The sequence below is a fragment of the Barbus barbus genome, assembly GCF_936440315.1.
Source record: "Barbus barbus genome assembly, chromosome: 25".
NCBI lineage: Eukaryota > Metazoa > Chordata > Actinopteri > Cypriniformes > Cyprinidae > Barbus > Barbus barbus.
The window spans coordinates 22,000,584-22,024,795 of NC_136753.1; the positions used below are offsets into that span (position 1 = coordinate 22,000,584).

General features: G+C 38.2%; 2 protein-coding genes and 1 pseudogene across 14 annotated transcripts in view; 2 read left to right on the forward strand and 1 right to left on the reverse strand.

The window, feature by feature from the left end:
* The window catches only part of LOC306844416 (eukaryotic translation initiation factor 4E transporter-like), a 15,363-nt gene extending 12,387 nt beyond the window's left edge, over nt 1–2,976 (forward strand). For 9 of the 10 annotated variants that reach the window (XM_079376523.1, XM_079376528.1, XM_079376530.1 and 6 more), the window contains 3 exons: nt 29–358; nt 451–627; nt 1,851–2,953. In XM_079376523.1, coding sequence (XP_079232649.1) covers nt 29–358; nt 451–627; nt 1,851–2,047 — 704 coding nt within the window. In that variant the 3' untranslated portion in view covers nt 2,048–2,953. Of the gene's footprint in view, nt 1–28; nt 359–450; nt 628–1,850 lie in introns of all 10 variants that reach the window. The other variant, XM_079376524.1, reaches the window with a different exon arrangement.
* Nucleotides 2,901–16,576, forward strand: LOC306844420 (POZ (BTB) and AT hook-containing zinc finger 1-like). 3 transcript variants are annotated; one of them, XM_079376534.1, is made up of 6 exons: nt 2,901–5,448; nt 5,545–5,608; nt 9,783–9,954; nt 10,306–10,467; nt 12,385–12,579; nt 13,864–16,576. In XM_079376534.1, the coding sequence occupies exons 1-6, from the start codon at nt 4,265–4,267 to the stop codon at nt 14,325–14,327; spliced, it is 2,241 nt and encodes a 746-aa protein (XP_079232660.1). In that variant the 5' UTR covers nt 2,901–4,264; the 3' UTR covers nt 14,328–16,576. The 3 variants fall into 3 exon arrangements, with proteins under 3 accessions (XP_079232660.1, XP_079232661.1, XP_079232662.1); XM_079376535.1 differs by lacking the exon at nt 12,385–12,579; XM_079376536.1 differs by lacking the exons at nt 10,306–10,467; nt 12,385–12,579.
* A 2,542-nt stretch (nt 16,577–19,118) lies between these two features.
* LOC306845281 (solute carrier family 2, facilitated glucose transporter member 11-like) lies at nt 19,119–23,798 on the reverse strand (annotated as a pseudogene). The gene is made up of 11 exons: nt 23,778–23,798; nt 23,347–23,442; nt 23,058–23,218; nt 22,763–22,887; nt 22,543–22,676; nt 21,872–22,045; nt 20,739–20,849; nt 20,380–20,481; nt 20,111–20,186; nt 19,709–19,836; nt 19,119–19,603 (listed from the first exon to the last, which is right to left on the reverse strand). The product of its transcript is annotated as a solute carrier family 2, facilitated glucose transporter member 11-like (transcript).
* Nucleotides 23,799–24,212: the final 414 nt, after the last annotated feature.

Here is a 24,212-nt window from a genome sequence, read left to right on the forward strand (position 1 = left end):
CTAAAGCAGTTTCCTTTTCATTTTATAGATGGGCCTCCATCGCCCAGTTTCTTTCCGGAAGATGTGGACACAAGTGGTTCTCAGACTGGTGGGGTAAAGGCATGCTCCACCCCCGTTCCTACTCAGAATCGTCATAGTAAAGACCCAGACCGACCCAGGCCTCCTTCAACAACTGGCCACCACACTCCCACCATACTGTCACCAGGGCCCTCTTCTCCCTACCCCAGACCCCATATGTATCCAGTCCCTCTGCTTCCCCATGTCCCTTTGGTCAGACCTCCACCCCAGCTTGTGATGCAGAGGATGCTGGCTCAGGGCATCCAGCCTCAACAGCTCGGTCCCACATTATTACAAGCAGGTTGGTTTCAGACTTTGACTTTCTTTATTCATACCCGTTCCTGTTGTTAACTGAAAACTCGGAATAGTGAAGTTCTTTCTCTGCATGAACAGGCATGTTCCCTCAGGCTGTAGACCTGTCTCAGCTTCAGGGTTTGCCCCCGGCCCTCTTAGGGCAGCCTCTGTATCCCCTTGGTCCTGCAGGACATCCACTCATGGCCCCTAGAGCTGCAGGAACACACATGCAGTTAGCAGTCATGCAACAACAGCTTCAACAGCAGCAGAGACCAAGTAAGTACAGCACTAGTGTTGTAAAATGACAAGTTTTGAACAGTAGTGTTTATCATTCTAAAGTTGGATTGGTAAGATTTTTAACAGGCTTGCAAAAAGTCTTATCATTCTCAAGGCTGCTTTTTTTTTTGTGTTTTTTTTTTTTTTTTTTTTTGTCAAATGCAATAAAACATGAATATTGTGAAATTGTTGTGAAACTTTATTTTTTTTAATATTAATTTATTTGAATTTAATATTGCTCAAGAATAATTTTTATCAGTGTTAAAGTTATACTGTTCAATTTGTTTTTTTTGTTTTTTTGTATAAGGATTCTTTAAAAACAGAATTTATTTGAAACGGAAGTTTTTTGTAACATTAAAAAGGTATTTACAGTCACTGTTTACCATTTAATGTCACTGATAAAAACAAATCTCAAAAAATTTGGATATCCGTTGTTAAATTAATCCGTTTCTGTCTATAGAACAGGGTGGCCAGAGGACATGGCTGATAATCTGATTTTAATGCAAGCTAATGATTCTAAATGCAATTTAGAGAATTGCTGATATGATTTTGTTCATTTACTTTGAGCTAAAACGTAGTGTTCTGATCCATTTCTGATTGTTTCATTGGCAAATATCAGCCAATTTATCAGTCTGTTACTAGATTCAAGCTTTTAAACATGTTTATTACTAAAGCTTCACATTTATTCTATCTTTGCCGTGATGACAGCCTTGCTGCTGACTTGGCGATTCAAAAAAACAATCTGATGCTTTATTTCCAAACTGAAGAGAGAATCATGTGACCCTGGACCACAAAACCAGTCATAATGGTCAATTTTTTTGAAATTGAGATTTATACCTCATCTGAAAGCTGAATAAATAAGATTTCCACTGATGTATGGTTTGTTATATGACCGTATTTGGCCAAGATACAACTACTTGAACATCTGGAATCTAAGGGTGCCAAAAAATCTAAATATTGGGAAGTTCTTAGCAACGCATATTACTAATCAAAAATTAAGTTTTGATATTTACAGTAGGAAATTTACAAAATCTTCATGGAACATGACCTTTACTTAATATCCTAGTCATTTTTGGCATAAAAAAATCAATTTTGATCCATACAATGTATTTTTGGCTGTTGCTACAAATATAGCCCAGCGACTTGAGACTGGTTTTGTGGTCCAGGGTCACATTACATTTTTATAAATATGCTAATTTTCAATTACTTTATTTTCTCCACAGATCTGCCAGTGGCCCCATCGGGAGGTCCCCAGTCACAGAGCCACGGTCCCCATCGGACAAACCATTCACAGCGAAGAGGTGGTAGCCCTCCTCTGGGTCTGGCCAAGTGGTTTGGTTCTGATGTGCTGCAACAGCCCCTCCCCTCCATGCCGTCTACTAAAGTAATCAGTGTTGACGAGCTTGAGTTCCACCAGTGATGACATCCTGTGACCAGTCAGCAGGAGCGAAGCAAGACATCCCTTCCCCACTGCCCTCTATTTGGAGAGATATGAACTTTGATTTCTACCATAATGTACATATGCCAGAGCCTTGTCTATTTTTCTGTGCTCTGCCTGAAACCCCTTGCAGTTAAGGTTGTTTTTTTTTGTTTTTGTTTTTTTTTTGAAAAGGCCTGAAGTTAAGAGGAAAAAGGGAAAAGAAATGTTTTTTCCTACCGCTTTTGTCACAATGTAGTTTCTCAATTTTTGTTTAGAATTTTCAGTTTTTGCAGTTAAGTAAATAATGTATAGGCCTCAATTTGTACAGATTATGCAGATTATGGGAATAGATCTTTCTTTTTCCACCTTGTACATAGAATTGACTTTTTTTTTTTTTCTTTTTTTTTTTTTTCTTTCTGTCTTTATGTGGGGAAGGTTATCCTGCTATTGATAAACTGGAAAGTTGCTTTGTGTCCAGTCACAATTTCTGCACAATGTTCCATGTTTCCCATCTAGGGTTGATCTGGGCGGGAAAGGGTGCCACTGCTGATTGCTGGTTTGTTGGAAAGGAGATGTTTGTGTGTGTAGCGATTTAATGCATCCCTAATCCAGAGATACATGCCCTTGAAACTTTTGCTGGAATATTGAAGCCAGCATGTTCTGGAAGAGGGGACATTCTTCCACCCCAAGAAGTGAGTGCTAGTTGTGCCTTTTTGTTTCCTTTTTTTTTTTTTTTCTTTTTTCTTTTTTTTTTTTAAAAAGCAAAAAGCCCTCCCATCCCTTCTCCAGGCAGTCGTCTTAGTCACCGTATGAGAAGCACTGCTCTGAATCACATTTGTTTTAGGGTGGCAGGGGTTGGCTATTAAGTAATGTGCTATTAATTTAAGAAGCACAAATAGTTAATATAAAAAAAATAAAATCATTCACACAAAATTGTATTTGTGACTCATTGATTTCAAGGTCTTAAATTGTCTGCCTGGAAAAAAGCAGGCTTTTCAGATGGTTGATTGAGGAAGAAATTTTCTGCTTTAAATGGCTGAATGTATGTTGTGGTGTTCTTTGCTCTTAATGCCCCAGTTCTTCCATTTTCCAGTAAAACTGGACAGTCATTATACTCCATGCTTGCCAAGTATATTTTGAAAATGCCAAAACTGCTGTGGCACGGTGTATAATTTATTAGCGTTATAAGCAAATATCAGGTGTCCTTGGTACATAAAGGAGTCTGTTCTAGTGTTATCCATGCATGTCCAAGCCATACTTCTGTACCCAATCTCATGGCCGCTTGGCCAGGTGTTATTTCTCTTTTCTGCACAATGTTTTGTTATCTGAGCTGAGGCTTTTCACAAACCCAAGGATGCTGGATAATGCATGTACTGAAACTCAAAAGCAGATAAACTACATAAGTGCAACACTAAATTAATATGAAGGCAGAGCATGTTTTAATTTTATCTTAAGACAATAAAGACAACCACCCAAGAAAGACAATCTGAGCTCAAAACTAACTAAATATTGTGGTGTGAAACCAGTGTTTTATACAATATTTTATATATGAAAAAAACGTTTCCCTAAATTATTTGTACATCTGATTGCCAAAACTACAAACAATACAGCAGCCAGACACACTGCAAGGCATTGTACAGTCTACACCAATTACCTCTATTGTTTGTGTCTTTGTGCTTGAAATGTACAGTACCGGTTCAGAAGAGCAGCTGACTGTCTAGGCTACAGTGGCAGTTCAATAGTTTTGACACTTCACTTGTTCACGTTTACCGTATATTTTCAAAGTGGTTACAATGTCTAAAAGAAAAAGAGACTGCTGTCATGTATTCGGTGTCTGGTGTGCATTTGGGGGAGGGGGCTCACTGGAAAACAAGGATGTGAATTCATAGCGCTGCGAACCAGGAAGACGTACGCGAAACTTAAATTTCGGTGTGTGACTAGTATCTGCGCTTTATCTTTGGACCGAAGTAATGTATTAAACTGTTAAAACAGAAAATATTAAACGCGAACGACACCCCCTCCCTTTAAGTAAAGGTCAAAGTTCACAGGAAGCTGGGGGGGCTGCCATTTTTCCCCCTGCTAACATGTTAGATGCTAAAGAGGCGAGGAGTGGTGGTCGCTGCTGAGTGCTTCTGTTTATTGGGTGTTTGCCGTTCGTTTGCGTCTGTCTACCTCTTCTGTCTTATGCGTTAGGCTCGGTTGTTGAATGAAGGCGGCATGGAGAGGACAGAACAGCCGTGGAATTCCTCCTACACGTACCAGGTGAGCAAACACAGCGACGAGATGCTACACAACCTCAACAGCCAGAGAAAAGATGGAGGCAGGTTTTGTGATGTTATCTTGCGCGTCGGAGAGGAGAGCTTCCCCGCTCACAAGGCGGTGTTGGCGGCGTGCAGCGAGTATTTTGAGTCAGTGTTCAGCTGTCAGGCGGAAGACGACGGCCAGGGCAAGGAGCTGGAGATGCACACGATCAGTCCCAAAGTTTTCCGAGACATCCTGGACTTCGCGTACACCTCTAAGATCGTGGTGCGTCTGGAGTGCTTCCCGGAGCTTATGACCGCGGCGAAGTTTCTGCTCATGCGATCTGTCATCGAGATCTGTCAGGAGGTCATCAAACAATCAAACGTACAGATCCTCGTGCCTCCTTCCCGAGGAGGAGAGCACAGCCTGTTCAGGGCCGCTGAGCAGCTGTCATACCCCCTGCCAGTGGACATGTCAAACGGGAGCGTGTCCAACGGCGCAGTGTTTACCGACAACAACGACAGCGACAGTGCCGATCCGACGCACCCGAGTAACAGCTCTCAGCCGGCCGCTTCCGGAGCACAAGCGGCCGATCGCTTAGCGGTTTCTCCGCTGGAGTTTCCCAGCACCCACCTCAATGGCGACGGCAGCAAGCGAGGCAGAGGGAGACCCAAAAAAGAGCCCACAACAGAGCCGATCACTTACAACAACAGCACTGTTCAAAACGAAAACGAAGGGATTTTCTCGTGCGGGGTATGTGGTAAGATGTTTCCCGACGACGTCCAGTTGAGAAACCACGAGACGCTGCACGCGACGTTCACCGGCGGCGTGAGCACCGGAGCGGAGCTGGTCGCTGTGGACGGCCCGACGATGATCTCTCATCCCCAGGCGCGGTTTCAGGAAAACGGACTGCCCGCGGACAACCGTAAACGCGAGAGGACGAGACGACACGTCGCGTGTGATCTGTGCGGGAAGGTCTTCCGAGACGTTTACCACCTCAACCGACACAAACTGTCTCATTCGGGTGAGAAACCGTATGCGTGTCCGGTGTGCGGGCTGCGCTTTAAACGCAAGGATAGGATGTCTTACCATGTGCGGTCTCACGACGGCTCGGTGGGTAAACCGTATGTTTGTCAGAGCTGCGGGAAAGGTTTCTCCAGGTGAGCGCAGTCATTTATAAATGCCTCTATACATGCACTGCATTCGTTGTGTATTTGTCATCATGCATGATTTGTGTGATGTGTTTTTTTTGTTAGGCCAGACCATCTGAATGGACATATTAAACAGGTTCACACCACAGAGAGACCTCACAAGTGTCAGGTGAGAAATACTAAAGTTTAATGTACACCCATTCTCATGTTTCAAATCTGTATGGCTTTCTTTCAGATGCATTTCTGAGTCATATTCCAGCCACTCTTTTCCATATAACGAAAGCGACTGAGGACTGGGGCTGTCATAATGACAAAAAAACACCATAAAGTACAATAAACATGGTCCATACAACTTATGAAGCCATATGGTAGCTTTGCCTGAGAAGAAACAGAAATAACCTCTATGTTAAGACTGAAGAACTAGTTAGACAAACTAGTGGTAATCAGTCTTCTGAGGTCCTCTGGGGGGGTTGGCATCATCTCTTTTCAGGTGTTTGTAAGGGTTGGATCCAGACTGAAGCTTGAGTAATTCCTAGTTACCTCGGAATGCCAATCCTGTGGCAGAAACAGAGAAGCAATGAATCAGTTGCTGCAGTTCACAAATCTGGTCTCACTTTCTGCGTCCTAATTTGCATACTTCCCATCCTAAATAGTATTCCGATTTAGAATGAGTGTGTCCCAAATCATAGCATATTACAATTATGTGATAGTGGTCCGTTAAAGACACAATTATGACACGGTATGTCCCAAGTCTTCCCAAATCCAAGTCTACACTTCTGATACACACTCAAACGTATGTACTGTTTCTTAACAAAAAAGAAGATATACTTTTAGGGGATAATATAATTTGGATGCAGCAAATTATTCATTCACAAACCAGATTGACCAGGGGCCTGTTCCATAAAACAAGTTTACCAAATAAGCCAGGCTTATTTCAGTAATTCTGACTTATTTTCACTTGAAAATAAGTTTCTGAAAGCAAAATTACCATAGCTCAAGCTCAGTTACTGTGGCAACTTATGCTGGCAAACTAACCTGGTCCGGAGCAGGCTAACTGTCAGGCTAAGCTGAGCTCCTCTAACTCTGACCAATAGGAACGCATCAATATTACCACTGACTCTCTCACATACAGTCAGTTTAATTTATTATCGGTCCAAAAATAAAAGTATACAGAAAATACACCTTAAATAATCAAATAAATAAAAAATAGGCTACAACCAACTGTATTTAATGTATTGTGCCCAAAATGTAGGCGAATGACATTTTAAGATTGTGGCTACTTGTGCATGCAGTTGATCAGAAGTTTCTAGCCATGCAGCCTTTCTCTCTGAATTTATGACAGCTGTACCTTTTATGGTTATTAGAACATTAAAACATTACAATCTAAAATGGCTCTTTAAAGCATTAAAGCATAAAAACACAATCATTAGTTAAAATCACTGAATTAAAAATGTAAATTTATAATAGAAATCAGAGTACATTTTAACTGATAAGAGGAACACACATTTAACTCATTTGAGCTAGTGATTAACAGTTACTGCTATCATAAAAATACACTTATATGTAGTAAAATTCTATGTGTCACATTTAATGTCCAACAACAAATATTTTAGCAGAATGTATATTTTATTCAGAATTCCTGCGCTAGTACTCTATCCTGCTCCGTCTGTGTAGCGCGCATGCGCGCCGCAGCGCTCGTTCTCTCGCATAAGCCTCGCCCACTCCTGACAGCTAAATGGATATATTTGCATGACTTTCTGACATTTACAGATGTAAAAAATATACCTGTGACGTATCAGTTATGCACTAAGGAAAACACAATGTTTCAAATGCGTTAAACAGCACAAATATTCGCTGTTTGCTATGGTGGATCGATTTGATCCATGATCGACATTAAGGGCTGCTTCAGAATAAGCGTGTACGTCACATTATCCTGACTCATTGAACCTGGATAGCATTAGTCAGATTGCGTGAACTTGAATTGTCGTTTATGGAACCGCTTTAGTCCCGGTTGATTTGTTAGGTTATTTCAAGTCAGGTTTTGGACTTTAATCCCCGCTTTTCTTAGCATCATTTATGGAACAGGCCCCAGGTTCGTTTAACTTGTACTTATTATCAAGCTACAGTGGGATTTTAGTCAGACTAAAGCATCTACATGGCCTTCAAAAAATTTAATTGTTGCTTTAGTCTGTGCATGTAAAAATACCGGTGGTCACAGTGGTTAGCGGTTTGCTGCAGGAGATTATTATCAGTAAATAATGACATTAAGTTGGCATGAAATAGAACTTTCAATCATCTTTTCTTCTGTACTGTAACGTATATGAGCAAAACAGTTTTATTTAAACAGTTAATTTAAATATTACAAGAGTGCATGCATTAAAAAAGTGATGTGCACAGATATATCATTTATAATAAACACTGCAATATTTCATTGAGAAAAGTGAAATTTTGATTTTCATGATGACATTTTGATCGTTCTTCACTCAAAGCTATAATATAATTTGGCTTCAAAAGATTTGTAATACAGGTCCTTCTCAAAAATTAGCATATTGTGATAAAGTTCATTATTTTCTGTAATGTACTGATAAACATTAGACTTTCATATATTTTAGATTCATTACACACAACTGAAGTAGTTCAAGCCTTTTATTGTTTTAATATTGATGATTTTGGCATACAGCTCATGAAAACCCAAAATTCCTATCTCAAAAAATTAGCATATCATAAAAAGGTTCTCTAAACGAGCTATTAACCTAATCATCTGAATCAACTAATTAACTCTAAACACCTGCAAAAGATTCCCGAGGCTTTTAAAAACTCCCAGCCTGGTTCATTACTCAAAACCGCAATCATGGGTAAGACTGCCGACCTGACTGCTGTCCAGAAGGCTATCATTGACACCCTCAAGCAAGAGGGTAAGACACAGAAAGAAATTTCTGAACGAATAGGCTGTTCCCAGAGTGCTGTATCAAGGCACCTCAGTGGGAAGTCTGTGGGAAGGAAAAAGTGTGGCAGAAAACGCAGCACAACGAGAAGAGGTGACCGGACCCTGAGGAAGATTGTGGAGAAGGACCGATTCCAGACCTTGGGGGACCTGCGGAAGCAGTGGACTGAGTCTGGAGTAGAAACATCCAGAGCCACCGTGTACAGGCGTGTGCAGGAAATGGGCTACAGGTGCCGCATTCCCCAGGTCAAGCCACTTTTGAACCAGAAACAGCGGCAGAAGCGCCTGACCTGGGCTACAGAGAAGCAGCACTGGACTGTTGCTCAGTGGTCCAAAGTACTTTTTTCGGATGAAAGCAAATTTTGCATGTCATTCGGAAATCAAGGTGCCAGAGTCTGGAGGAAGACTGGGGAGAGGGAAATGCCTGAAGTCCAGTGTCAAGTACCCACAGTCAGTGATGGTCTGGGGTGCCATGTCAGCTGCTGGTGTTGGTCCACTGTGTTTTATCAAGGGCAGGGTCAATGCAGCTAGCTATCAGGAGATTTTGGAGCACTTCATGCTTCCATCTGCTGAAAAGCTTTATGGAGATGATTTAATTTTTCAGCACGACCTGGCACCTGCTCACAGTGCCAAAATCACTGGTAAATGGTTTACTGACCATGGTATTACTGTGCTCAATTGGCCTGCCAACTCTCCTGACCTGAACCCCATAGAGAATCTGTGGGATATTGTGAAGAGAAAGTTGAGAGACCCAACACTCTGGATGAGCTTAAGGCCGCTATCGAAGCATCCTGGGCCTCCATAACACCTCAGCAGTGCCACAGGCTGACTGCCTCCATGCCACGCCGCATTGAAGCTGTCATTTCTGCAAAAGGATTCCCGACCAAGTATTGAGTGCATAACTGAACATAATTATTTGAAGGTTGACTTTTTTTTTTTTTTTTTTTTTTTGTATTAAAAACACTTTTCTTTTATTGGTCGGATGAAATATGCTAATTTTTTGAGATAGGAATTTTGGTTTTTCATGAGCTGTATGCCAAAATCATCAATATTAAAACAATAAAAGGCTTGAACTACTTCAGTTGTGTGTAATGAATCTAAAATATAGGAAAGTAATGAACTTTATCACAATGTGCTAATTTTTTGAGAAGGACCTGTATGTAACATGTTCTTATTAGTCATATTGAACACTTTCAGGATGGGATCAATGAGATTGTTTTTTGTTGCTGTGGTTTTAGGTCTTGACAGCTCAGGTCGTCATTCACATTGATTATATGTGCAAGAGTGGAATTTGAATATTTGAGTGAACACCTCCATTAAATCAACCTTCTGTTTTGATAACACTCCCAAAACTGATCTATCAGAAAATACTTATAAACCATATGTTGAAATGTCTCAGATTTGCAACGCATCTTTTGCAACACGAGATCGCCTGAGGTCGCACCTGGCATGCCATGAAGATAAGATACCATGTCAAGTGTGTGGGAAATTCCTTCGGGCGGCCTACATGACCGACCACTTGAAAAAACACAGTGAAGGACCTCATAACTACTGTGGAATATGCAACAGAGGTACTGGTCAAACACACATTGAAAATAACTAATTTTATCAAGGCGTTGCTTATAAACACAGCAGAACTTGTGCTTACAAAATACCCAGCTACTGATCCATGTTTTCATTGCCACTGACACCATCCTTAGTAAGTTAGTTTAGGCTCACAGAAACTGATTGGCTTATTAATGCAGAAAACTGTCAAGGGGAAAAGGCTGAAGTTTTAAATAGTAGTACTGAAAAGGTTTGTGGCTTATGCTTTATATTTTTCAAAGCTATAGAGTAATCTTCTGATTAATAAAACTGAGTGTTGTTCTGTTTTTTTGTTTTATTGTTTTTGTTTTTCCTACTTGTTCTTCCAATGGTCTCAGGTTTTTCTACTGCATCCTACTTAAAGGTGCACGTAAAAACGCACCACAGCTCGTCCATGCTCCCTTCCTCTGCAGCACATCAGTTCCCTGAACCACGCTCCAACAGACCACAGACGCACAACGGCGCCCCCTACCACTCAGGACGCCAGTGTGCAGTGGAAGGCAAGCAAGCCTCTCCCCACAGCGTCAAATTGTTGCTCGCTCACTTGCTGTCGTTTTCACTGCTGCTTATCAGATGCTGCATCTGCTTGCATATAAACTCACCGCAAATACAGATTGTAGCGCTGCGCATTTATCATTTATTGCGGCATAATGTGCAGGGAATCCGAGATATGTTGCTCAGAATTTGGCAATTACATCATCTTTTAGGAGTTTTCTCTCAGTGGATGAGAAAGGACGTTTGTGAATGAAAGTAACAGGAATTAAGAGGAATGTTAAGGATGAGTTTCTTCAGCTCAGCTGGTAGAGTTTTGTAAAATGGATATCTAAATGCGCAATTTTAATGATACCTTTTGTATCACTTGACTGATGAAGTACTGAATATGTACATAGGATGGCTGCCAGATGTACATTTTAAAGTACGTTATTCAAAATATTCAAGCTTCTTCATTATTTGACTTGCTGGCAAAATACTAAAAAGAGACTAAAAAGATTTACTTTTAAAGATATAGTTCACCCCAAAATGAAAGTTTGCTGAAAATATTCTTACCCTCAGGCCAAGATGTAGATGAGTTTGTTTCTTCATTGTAACAGCTCTAGAGCAATCTCTCATCAGTGGATCCTTTGCAGCGAATGGGTGTCGTCAGAATGAGAGTCCAAACAGCTGATAAAAGAATCTCAATAATTCACAAGTAATCCACACGACTCCAGTCCATCAGCTAACATCTTGTGAAGTAAAAAAAACTGTGTTTGTAATAAAAAAAAAATCCACCAATAAGGTATTTTAACTTCAAAGCGTTGCTTCTGGCCAAAATACAAGTCCGTAATAATGCTTACTCTGGATTACTTGTGGATTATTGTGATGTTTTTATCAGCTGTTTAGACTCTCATTCTGACGGCACCCATTCGCTGCAGAAGATCCATTGTTGAGCAGGTTTTTCCAGGTATGTTCTGATGAATAAACTCCTCTACATCTCGGATGGCCTGAGGGTGAGTACATTTTCAGCAAATTTTCATTTTTTGTGGAACTATTGCTTTAAGCTTATTTATATAAGGTGCATTTAGAGATACAGTTGATTTAAGACATGAGTTAAATAATAGTTGCAGCCCTATCAATCAGCTTTGTTTGCTAGTCACTTACATTGCTGCTGACCAATTTAGCATGGCCATATGTCCCATTCTGTGTCGCTTACTTATCACTTCTCATCTCCATCAAGTGCTGGCACAATGAAAGCGTTTTTGATCCTTCATTCATGCATGTCCACATAAGTGCACATATACACATGCTGTGCATTATTTCTGTGGATTTAATGGACCTTTTTCAAACAATTATTGCCATAAAATCCAGCAGCTTGTGATTGGGAATCTCCTTACTGAACATTATGGCAAACAATATGGAGACAGCATTTTTTATAAAGGATTAAAGTATTCTAGAATCTTTCCATGAATAATGGAGATGCCAAGAATTATGAGAGAAAAAAAAAAAAAAAATCTTGTTTCCGGTAGGTTATTAATGTTAACTACTATGTGGATTCACTAGAACTGAGAGGAAGTGAATTTATTTTTGATCTTGTAATGCAAGCTTTAGGGTTTTGGCAGTTAATATGAAAAAAGTAACACAGTATACATCAGAAAAGTGCCATTAACTTTACATCAGTACAGAATCGTCATTACAGTATCACTCCAACAGTATCTTTGAGCTGCTGGCTTGGCATGTAATGAAAGAAAAAGATTCATTCATTTAAAACTTATTTTTGTCATTTTAGCTTTGAACAAACAATGTTCATAATATCTGATGGTTTCTGAACTGATGTGAAGCTAGAGGTCATCTGACTGTATTGACTGTGAATTGTCCCCCTTGGCCTCTGTCTTTTCCTCTACCCATATCCCTTACCTCTTGGGGTGGTTACTGGCGTGTAGACCTTTGCACCAGTCGCCGGCTCGTGGTTGCCTTTCCTGAGACAGAGGGGTCTTTTCGGGGGCTAACTGGGCCAGTTCTACCCCAGCCCGTCCCTCCGGCCCTGAGCCTGCAGCCTGAGCTGCTCCTGGGCAAGCCAGGTCCAACTCCCTATTTCTGGGAGTGCCGCTCTTCTGGAGCACCAGGGTTTCTTACAGGTCAGTACGGGCTGTTTGGAGGGTGGCAATGTGGTGAGCCAAAGAACTGAGGATGTCTGGATGCTGTAACTGATAAGTCTGGTGCAAATATCTGCTAAGCACCATTTACATTTACAAGTTTTTTTTAAGTAAAATATTGGTCTACTTTCAGCTCTTGGCTAATAATTGTCTCGTCAGTATTTTGCTCATGCTTTTGTATGGTGGTTCTCAGTGCTGCTTAATTTTCATCAGTTTGTTTTAACAGCACCCACTTCTGACCTTCTTGTATTTCACAATTTATGCTTTGGAAGAACTGGACTGTATCTTAGTTTTATGGGTCTGTAAAATGCCCTGTAATCCACTAGAGTTTAAATTGTTATTTTTGAGAACAAAATAGTGGAATAGATACTTGGTACTCATCATGGTGTTCATAGAGTCTTTAATGAGAGTTTTGTAGCACATGGTCTCATTTCTCCCCAAATATAGTGCTGCTCAGCCAATCAGGAATTATCTTTGGTCTCATGCTCTGTCATGCTGTTGTTAGTTGCTAGGAGAACTGCTTAGGTTAGCTAGTTCAGGCTAAATTTCATTAACATGCATGTGAAAAAAAGTGAGCACCAATCATTCAGAGCAGAGTAGAGAATATAGTTTTTCATGGTGGTTGATTGGTGTCAGGGAAAGTGTCTACTTTGTGAAAAACAAGTCTCAAAATTTTTAAAGAGATAGTTTACTCAAAAATGACAATTCTGTTGTCATTTACTCACCTTTATGTTGCTTCAGAATTATTTGACTGCCTTTCTTTTGTGGAACATATAAGAAGATATTTTGAGATATTTTCTTGTCCATACAGTTTAAATCAATGGGCCCCAGTGAAATTCATACAGATTTGGAACAACTTGAGGGTTACTAAATTATAAAAATGTCCTTTTTGCTCCCAAACTAAGATTAAGTGCCACTGCTATGGAACCTAGAGCAACTTGGTGGACTGAACAATCAGAAGTATTACTTTTCCGTATAATGTTGTGCACAATATGATCCAGTTTACCTATCTCTTTCATACACAGAGTCACAAAACAGCACAAAACATTAGACAAACCACAATATAATGATCAGTGAGGGCCAAGCTGTTTTTATGCTGAAACAGGTTTACACAAGTAGTTGCTGTGGTCATGAGGGTTCAGGTATGAAGGAAATACTTTTATTTTTAGATATGTTGCTTAATGTGAGGCTCCTTCTCTTTTCCTGTATATCTCTCTGTCCCCCTCCTTCCCTGATATCCCCTTCCCCACTCTTTGTTTACCTCAGACGGGCAGGAGAATGCTGGGAAATGCCCCCATCAGGACTCTGATGGATCGGATGCAGTTTTCGGTGACCTTTCCAACGGAACGGACCTCAAGGCTGAACAGAAAGTAGAGGGAGAAGAAATGGAGGTGACATCTTTCATCTTTAACGGCCAACCTGAGGACGCAGTGACCTCGCCGGGGGGATCCAAAAACATCCAAAAAATAGACCAAGAAAAGAAGTTTGCCTGCGGCGACTGCGGCCAGACCTTCCGTACAAAGTCTTACCTCAACAAGCACCATCACCGGGTTCATAAGAAACGTGCTGCGGCCGGGTCCGGTCTCGGTGATCTCGGCTCACCCTTTTCCCCCCAACAGAATATGTCACTTCTTGAATCCTTTGGCTTTCAGATCGTCCAGTCAGCCTTTGCCTCCTCACTAGTGGACTCTGAGATGGGCAGCAGTGGAATGGGTTTAGGGGAGAAATGACACCTTTGAGATGCAGACATTTCTTATAACCTTATTGGGCAACCAAACTTTTCAGAACTGCGAGTTTAGTCTGTTGTCTCATACTCCTTGACGCCATATGTAGACTACTTTTTGTTTTGTTTTTGGCTTTTCTTACTATTCTAATGTTTGTTAATGTTTTGACTTTGCCATCATGGATGCCATTTTGATTCCATTTTGGTATGAAGCAGCTAATCTGTTTATTCCTCCTTCAACAAATCCTCAATTTCATTGGTCTATCCTAAAAAAAAAAAAAAACATTAATTGCTTTTGAAATGTATGTGTATCACGTGTGTCTCTCAGCTTCCAGATTGTGGATTGAGGATGATGTTTGCTTTAAAAGACAAACGAATGCCCCAAACTTTCAGAATGTACCTCTGTTATTTTTGCCCAGACTTACCTCACCGAAAAATCATAACATTAGCAAGCATTGCAATTTTAACAGTCTCAACAAAAGTTTTCACAATCAGTAAACACTGAGACTGTGTAATTCGCGCAGCTGTTGTAGTCCAATGATCATTAACCTACAACACCTAGTTAGAAAACATAAATGTTTTAGTGTTTTTCTGTATGAGTTACTTTAACGAATATTTAAGTGATTTTAAATCCTTTAAAACTTCAGGCTAAATAATGGCTGTTAACTCAGTCATTTTTGTGGTGTTGCTTTGTTTATAATTGGTAGTTCTGAGACATTGTTTTGGGTCACAAAAAGTGTGTCAGTTTTTAATGTCCAACAGGGACCAATTTCAGGTTTCACTGTAAGATATAGCAAGAAGCAAAGAATATATTTTATTAACTTATTGGTTAAGTCCAAGTCTCCTTTACGTAAAGGTATATATTGAGTGTTGTTGCGACGTGCTATTTTCTTGAATCATGCAGCCGACAGGAGGACGGCACGAGAGTGATGACATGTATGTATGAGTACACGTTTTTACGCTGCGGTCTCTCCAATGTCCTTTATCTCTAGAATGTAATATAAACAGAGGGCTTTTTAATCTTTTTTTAATATATCAGAGTTTTTCTAAGTGGTTCAGTACATTCCTGCTTAATTTAAAGTTTTGTCACTATACATGACATGTAACATTCATATATATATATATAAAACAAATATGTATATATGTCTGGCCAATTATATTAGTTTATGTAAACAGGGTCCTTGTATATAGATATTTTCCTTGGCCTTGTTGAATGAATGGATCTTTCTTTTCCTTTTTTTTTTTTGGAGAGTAAGTTTTAACAGAATTGTTTTAAGTTGTTATTGACAAATCCATAATTTTGTTGTGTCTTTATTATGCAAGTATTTGAGAGTGTGTTTGGTGTTACCCTGTTCCTCTTACTCTAAATGCAGTGTTAATGCTGGTTACCTTCCCTTTTATTTTACCCTGCAGATTAGTAGTATAGTGCACCATAAATGTATTTGGAGTATTTGGAATGGCAGTTTGTACAGTGTTGCCGAGGTTTTGCAAGCTGTCACTCGTGATTAAAGCTACGAATGACATAATGTACACACACAAAAACGTCTTTATTTTATTACCTTATGTACTTGTTCGAATTGTTTTTATGTGCAGCCGTAAAATCTGAATCAGACTCATCTGAACAGTGGAAACCTGCAGGTTTTTAGCTTCAGCTTACTTATTTGACTAATCATTGCTAATATCAGATCATAACATCTGTTAATTGGTTGCAATTTTACAATTCTAATAGCAACAATCATTGTCTGCCCAGTAAGTGTGATCTGAATATTTGCAGCCCTTATTTATTTACAAATTGTAAGTTGTAGGGAATTCTTCAGTTTTTTTTATTGTTATTTTTGTCTTGTATGGTGTTCTGGCTTATTACATCACTGGAAAAAATTTTTTGTTTGTTTTCTTGCTTAACTATTTGTATATTTGTTTGTTGCAAAGTGCCTTCCCAGTACTGATTGTGAACACGATGGGTAGGAAAAATCTTGTAATTTAAAGGACCTATCTTATAAAAACCATATACAAACAGAGTTGCATTGACACTTTTGTATAAAGACATGCACATAGAAAGGTGTACATTTGTACGTTTGGTATTCTACCTTTTTTGTTTTCTGACAAAATGTTTCTCTGCAATTTATGTCACAACGTTGATCAATTTTTGGACATTTGGATATAAGCATACTTTTCTATTGATGTTTGTTTTTGTATACTGTTTTGTGTCTCTGTCTATTTGGTACAGAGATGGGTATAAAATAAAATTGTATTTGAGAATTTTCTTTTCTTGTGATGAGCACCTCAGAACACATAATTGTGCATATCGTTCAATGTTATTTTGTGTAAAAACAGTGTGACTCTGGCAACCTGCTGTGAAAACAATGGTGTAGTTTTTCATCATGTCATACTTGACTGGTGAAACTGATCTAATCATAACATAAACATTACACATATGCATAAGGTTATTAAATGAGGATTATTTGGTAAGAAGGCCAAAATATAACAGGAAATCAAAATTATGCTTTTCATTATTGCTAATATTGTTCATACCTTCACATGCAAGCATGAATCTTTACATGCCTTGATGAGGATTCCAAAATCTGTTTCCTGCTGCTTGTCTGATTGAAAGTCAAAATCATAAAGATACTCAATTAATGGCCCAGTAACAATTACAAGCAGCACAAAATTATTTGCTCAGCGGTTTGTTATTTTGACACCAATTCCAATAAAGAGTTAATCCATTCTTTTGAATGAATACAATTTTGAAGCACAGATCCAAGGTTAAGGCATCAGTGACTGTCAGCTATTTTTTTCGACTGTCGTAATTTACCTTAACATGATAGATAAAATAGGCCGTTCTAATAAATGAAAGCTTTTGAATGTGCAAAGGCTTATGGAATTAAATGGGTTTCTAAAAAACCAAAAACACAGCAGGCTATTAGGCTACTGGTTACGTTTTAAAAAAGAACCCATTTTAAAAGCCCCTTTTTAAAAGCACAAGAAAACCTGAAGCCATAAACAAACCTGTTCACATGCACACATACTGCAAACACAGAAATATGGAAGTGTTTTAGACACTTACACTGTTGGATTAAAGCGTGCACACACAAAAGCAGGCACATTATAGATGAAACTATTTTATTGTTTACCACACTTCTGTTGAAGTTTTTCAATTATTTATACTATTATGAATATACTATATATGAATGCACGATCAGTGGATGTAATATTTTATATTTTGAAAAATGTATATTAAACAATGTCCCATCATAAGCAAATGTATTACCTAAGCAAAAACTAGCTTAAAATGTGTGTCCCATTTTACATGAAAAAAAGCATGTAGGTTACAATGGGTATTTTAAGAACCCATTTTTATAAATACAGTGCTATGCATAAGTTTAGACACCCATGCTAAAGTTGACTAAAAAGAGGAATAAAAAATAATCTTTTGGAAATTGAACTTAATGCCTTAATTAAAAAAATTGGGAAAAATCCAACCTTTAAGGACACCAATTTTCTTTGTGAATGAATAATGTATCGTAAATAAATAAATGTTCTTCCTTAAAATACAGGGTGCATAAGTTTGGGCACCCCTATGTTAAATTCCCATAGAGGCAGGCAGATTTTTATTTTTAAAGGCCAGTTACTTCATGGATCCAGGATACTAGGCATCCTGATAAAGTTCCCTTGGCTTTTCGAATTAAAATAGTCCCACATCATCACATAGCCTTCACCATGCCTATAGATTGGCATGGTTTTATTTCAGTTAGCCTAATAGCTGGTTTGATTTGCATTGAGAGGTGATTTTATGGAAAGTACTCCATGCCAATCTCTAGGTATGGTGAAGGCTATGTGATGATGTGGGACTATTTTAATTCGAAAAGCCAAGGGAACTTTATCAGGATGCATAGTATCCTGGATCCATGAAGTAACTGGCCTTTAAAAATAAAAATCTGCCTGCCTCTATGGGAATTTAACATAGGGGTGCCCAAACTTATGCACCCTGTATTTTAAGGAAGAACATTTATTTATTTATTTATGATACATTATTCATTCACAAAGAAAATTGGTGTCCTTAAAGGATGGATTTTTCCCAATTTTTTTAATTAAGGCATTAAGTTCAATTTCCAAAAGATTATTTTTTATTCCTCTTTTTAGTCAACTTTAGCATGGGTGCCTAAACTTATGCATAGCACTGTATATTAATGGTGTATTTAGAATATATACAGAATATATTTATTTGTATTTAACATACAATTTACCTACTTGACTTCTCCCTAATTTTAATAGCTAACCCATTTCACAATAGCAAGAAACCAAATGGTCAGGATTTTTTAACAAAATAAACAACTTCAGTATTAATAACTTTGATGTATGAGAATAACACATTCCCAGTCCAGTACAAAACTAGGTAATTTAGCTAGGTAATTTGTGACCTAAAACAGTATGTCCTTTCAAAGTTGGCAGAACTTTAGGTACGGTTGCCCATTTGTGCAATAATCTTGCAGAAATAAGCAACAGATTTAGCAGAATAGTCTTGTTAATCTGTTCTCAGCACCAGCCAGAATCACGTGTTTACTATGAACTAAAGCTCTCTGTTGCCATAGAATAGCTTCAGGGGTTCGCTCCCGTAAGAGTGTTGCTGAGTCACACTGACCTTAAGGAAAAACATTCAGCAGACTTGTTATAGCTGCACACCCTCAAAGTCAACTAACCTAAATGTTATCTTAAACCATCTCCTGTATCAAGTGTGTTAACAAAACTACAAAAAGATTTTGTTTTTCTTACCTGATGGGAATCATGGTAAACGGAGCTACAGAGAACTACTTTTAATCTCATTTCCAAGCAGTTAAGTCTATGGTTAGCATTATCTTATTCTTAAATAATGTGAGATGGTAATGCATGACTAATGGATGAATCAAGTGAGCAAAGCAAGTCAGTCAAGTGATGCAGAATACAATATTCACCAAGTAATGCATGTACAAAGATGTAAACTTACTGCAGGGTGAAGAACAATTAAGGCATCATTTCAAAGATATTTTTCTAAAAATATTAATTTAGTTGGTGAGAATATTTAACACTCTATAAGGCAGTGTAGTGAAAGACTTCCCCTAGTTGGTACTGAGCTTGTTTTCCTTCTATATCCATCTTCACCTGTCCACGGTAGTTGAGTCTGTAAAATTCTTTAGTGATCATCGATAGGGTCTTTCCCCTGGTTTCAGGTAGAACCATCTGAATATATAAAGCAGTCAAGAGGCACACAGCCCCAAATGGCACAAAGCAATACTGTCCTAAACCGCTCTGCAAAAACAAACACAGAGGACATTCAGAAGAAAAGGAAATCCTATTCTTAATGGGTATTTTGTCAAATATGTAAGATACTGGGACTTTTTTTCAAGTTCTCACCACAAGGAAAGGGAAGATCATCCCGATAATGAAAAGGTTCAGCCACATTAGAGAGCCAGCGGTCATGTAGGCGGCAGGATGTGATGTTTGGTTAAAAATCTCTGTTGGGAGGATTCCAGTCACCCCAGCTACCGTATGAAGAAAAGAAATTGGAACACTATAGAATTGGTTACATTATCCTGTTGAAAAAAACAGCATATGCTGGTTAGGTATGCTTTGAAGCATGGCTGTTGGTTTGAACTGGTTTAAGTTGGTCATGTGCTGGTCTAAGATGGTCCTGAGCAGGAGCTAATTGCTAAGGACCAGCTTAAACCAGCACCTATGCTTCAAAACATACCTAACCAGCATATGCGGTTTTTTTCAACAGAATATATGTATATACTAGGCACTGTTGTAGTTCACCTGGTCCCATGCCAAAGCTGAGAATGTAGGTGAAGATGCAGGTCATGCTCAGGTAAGGCATCCAGGTAACCATATTCTATTGGGTGAAAGGTAAAACCAGAGGTAAAAGACATAGTTAAACAAAGCTGAACACTCTAGATGACAATAAAGTTAAAGTTGGACATTATCACTTTGGGGTTAGACATTAGCTTGTACATAACATTCCACGTGACAGTGTGTGTGCACTGGTAAAGGGAAAGCGGGGTAATGCAGCACCGAATAATACACACCTCAAGTGATAGAGCAACAGTGAAGACTACAGCCCATCCTGTCATGAGAACATAACCGCCCATCAACATCAGCCTTCTACCCAACCTTTCTATCAACAGGTTCTGCACACACATATTTAAAATCATGTATGGCCATGTCATTCTACACAGAAATTATTCAGTGTTCAGTTACACTATTAAAATAGTAATCTAGGTCCTCCAAACAGACTATGTCTTGGCAAAAGATTTGTCCAGTCCTCACTGATGAGCCTAGTATTCAGGGTGAATTAGATCACTCAAACTATGCAAGTGGGTCAAAGGATTGCCGGTATAGTTCTGGGACAGTTACATAATTGATAACAGATTAATGGAAGACTCACACATAGAATGCAAGCGGTGAATTCACACATCCCGGTGCCAATGGTCACATATTGGATCTGTCCTGCAGATATACCCGCTTCTTAGAACACATATGAAGCATAGAAGTAAATCTGAGGATTGAAAAAAATGGTCCTTAATCTTTTGAATTTCTGAGTGTGCAAAACACACACACACACACACACACACACACACACACCAGCACTAACACTTGAAATCCTTCTGAAGCATTTTGAGTTATTTAAAAAAAGTGTTATGTACAGGAGAGATTTACCAAAGCTTTATGCAAGGCAAGCCAATTAGTCATCTGCTGTTTTAGTTCCTCATTTAATTTACAGGAAAGAATCAAATATGTTTTTCAAATAAAGGTTTTTAAGAGTTAACAATTAACTGCAAATGTTGAATAACTGAAGAGAATTTACTGAATAAATGTTTCTTTATCACAATATTAGAAGTGAATATATAATATTAAAAATCAGCATTTTTAAAGATGTTAAAAATGATTTACATTACTATTCATGTTTGTGGGTAGTAAGATCTTTAAAAAAATGATTTAAAAGACGTCTCTTATGCTTACCAAGGCTACATTTATTTGATACATTAAAATAACAACATAGTAAAATGGATTACATTTTAAAATAACTGTTTTTATTTTAATATATTTAAAATATATTATAAAATGTAATTCATTCCTGCGATGCCAAAGCTGAATTTTAAGAAGCCATTTCTCCAGTCTTCAGTGTCGCATGATCCTTCAGAAATCATACTATGTTGATTTGGTGTTTTGAAATCAGTTGTGCTGCTTAATAGTTTTGTGGAAACAGTGTTATGTACATTTTTTTAACTTTATATTTATCAAAGAATCCTGATTAATTAAGACATGAATCTATTTTAACTTCTGATAAGTGCTTTGTGTCTGTTTGCATGCATTTTTATCCCCTAGAATCATGAAGACGCCTTCAAATATTAACATAAAGCCTACAACATAAGCATTTATTCTCATGATCGGCTGAGTGTGTTTTTTTGGTAAACATTCAATTTATGAAGCAATGCACCGGTGATCCAGTTACACTTGAGTTTCCAACTAAGAGCCAAAGATATAATGACACAGAATTGGACAGAGGCAGGGTCTCACCGAGTCATTACCGCACAGTTGCATGGCACTGCTCAGGACGAGCTGCCAGCGGACACTGCGGTCAGTGAAGAGCTCCCACGGCTGTTTGGAACGTTCTCCCTTTGTTTCATTCTGTTCCTGCAGAATCTCATCCAGCTCTTCTCTCTGCTCACAATCATGCGTGAGAATTACATGCTTTGTGAAACACAATAGGAGATATCTAAAGTTTTGTACTATTTTTTTTTCTATCCAAAAGTGAATGGTTTACTTTCATTGTATGGCCAAAAGCAGCTTTGACATTCTGGGAAAGAATTTGAATTATCCCTTTAAAAGTGTTTAAAGTACATATAATATTATCTTATCTTTACACTCTTAAAAATAAGGTTCCCCAAGGAACCTTTCAGTGAGTACCCTATTGAAAAAAACAGCATATGTTTGTTATGTATGTTTTGAAGCATGGCAGCTGGTTTGAGCTGGTTAAACTGGTCCTGAAACTGGTAATGAGCTGGTCTGTAATCTAAAGAACTCTTTTCCACTATAAAGAATCTTTTGTGCATTTGAAAGTTTCCATGGATGTTAAAAGTTCTTCACAGAACCATAGACTTTTCAAGAGTGTTACCATTTCCTTACATTACATAATGAAACGGTAATCGCTCTCATTAGCGTCGTAAGAGATGCATCAAATATATAACATACTTCAGACTGACAACCTGTCCCAACACCAGGCCAAAAGAAGTGAAGACAGCTGAGGACAGGGACACAGCCCCTCGTAAGTGCTTCGGTGCACTCTCACCAAAATACATGGGCTGTACATTCATACTGATGCCTGAATAGAAACAGAGAAGATGGTTTATAATAATACCAGGAAGAAACTAATAATCTCAATGGCAAAATATTAAATATACACAGTACCTGCATTTATGCCAACCAAAAATCTGGAGATGATAATCATTTCAAATGACTTTGCTGTTCGGCTTAACAATGCAAGCAATGAACTTGATAAGAGAAAGACATTGTTCAGCAACATAGTCTTCTTCCTTGGAAACAAGAACATAACAGGGCATACTTTAAAGATTTATTACCTATTTAAAATTTACTTTTTTTTTTTTACATTTAAATAATCAAATATAAATAAATATTAATAAAACAATTTGCATGGAACATGAACTTTGTAAATTATACTGTACAACAAAAAGATTAACCATACCTCCCGAAATGTACTGACATTGGGCCTGCTATCAGGGCCCCAATAAAGCCGCCCAGTGAGAAAATGGAAATGATAAAAGTCCATATCAATGTGACCTCATAAACCCCCAACTGTATTCCCCATCGCTCCAGAAATGTATCATTGACAAAGTTTTGAATGAACTGCAGGAAGGAACACAGAACAGAAAACTGATAATTAACATTAACAGACACAGAGACAACTAACAGGCTATGACATAAATGTAAAAATGTGTACTCTTTCACAAACACTAAGCCAATGAAACACTTACAACAGTCGGTGCATTCATTATGGCCAGGTTGTATCCATATTGTAGAGTTCCTCAATAGCTGTAGAGGTCACCATTAATACCAGTGTATGTATGACCCTGATTAGACAAATCAACTATAATGTTAACAGTCATTTAATGCACTTCTAGGCAACAAAACAAACAAATCAACTTCACAACAAAACAAGTAAATTATTAAACTACTATTAAACATTAAGTGTCAACATATGATGTTATGTATGAACCATTAAGGGGATTTTGAGTCTCTTGATGTGCTCCACAAATTGATTTTAAATGTATTTTTATATATATATTTTATTAAATTGTCATTATTAGTAGCAGTTATGACTTTACAGTGAAATTCACAACTTATATAATTTAAAAACTAAAATCTGACTATAAAGAACACCAGCAAAAGGACATAGACATTCTACCTTCTTCTCCTTTGTGGTCATGCTGGCCTCTTTATATTTACTAATATTGCGTTGAGAAAAATAATCCAGAGGATGAAATCCAAGAATAAAGAAGGCAGTTGTCAGTTTGTGCTCGCCATTAAATGAGACACAGATGCTCTGAGAAATGTGCGTATGAAGAGAGTTCGAGACTATGACACACGTCTACAAATGTTACAGCCAATAATAAGTAACCTTAGAATAGTTTAACCAAGCACCCTCTTGACTAGATAAAACAATGTTGTAAAAGATTTTCAAATTCTCTTGAGAACTCCTGTTGAATTAAACTAATCTGCTCTTTACAAACTATACATTGCACTGTGTCCACTTAAAAGTTCAAATCCAGTTGAAAGAAAATGAGATCGAATTAAACTGTAGTTCAACTCCACCTATCGGAATATAAATATAACTGTTGGA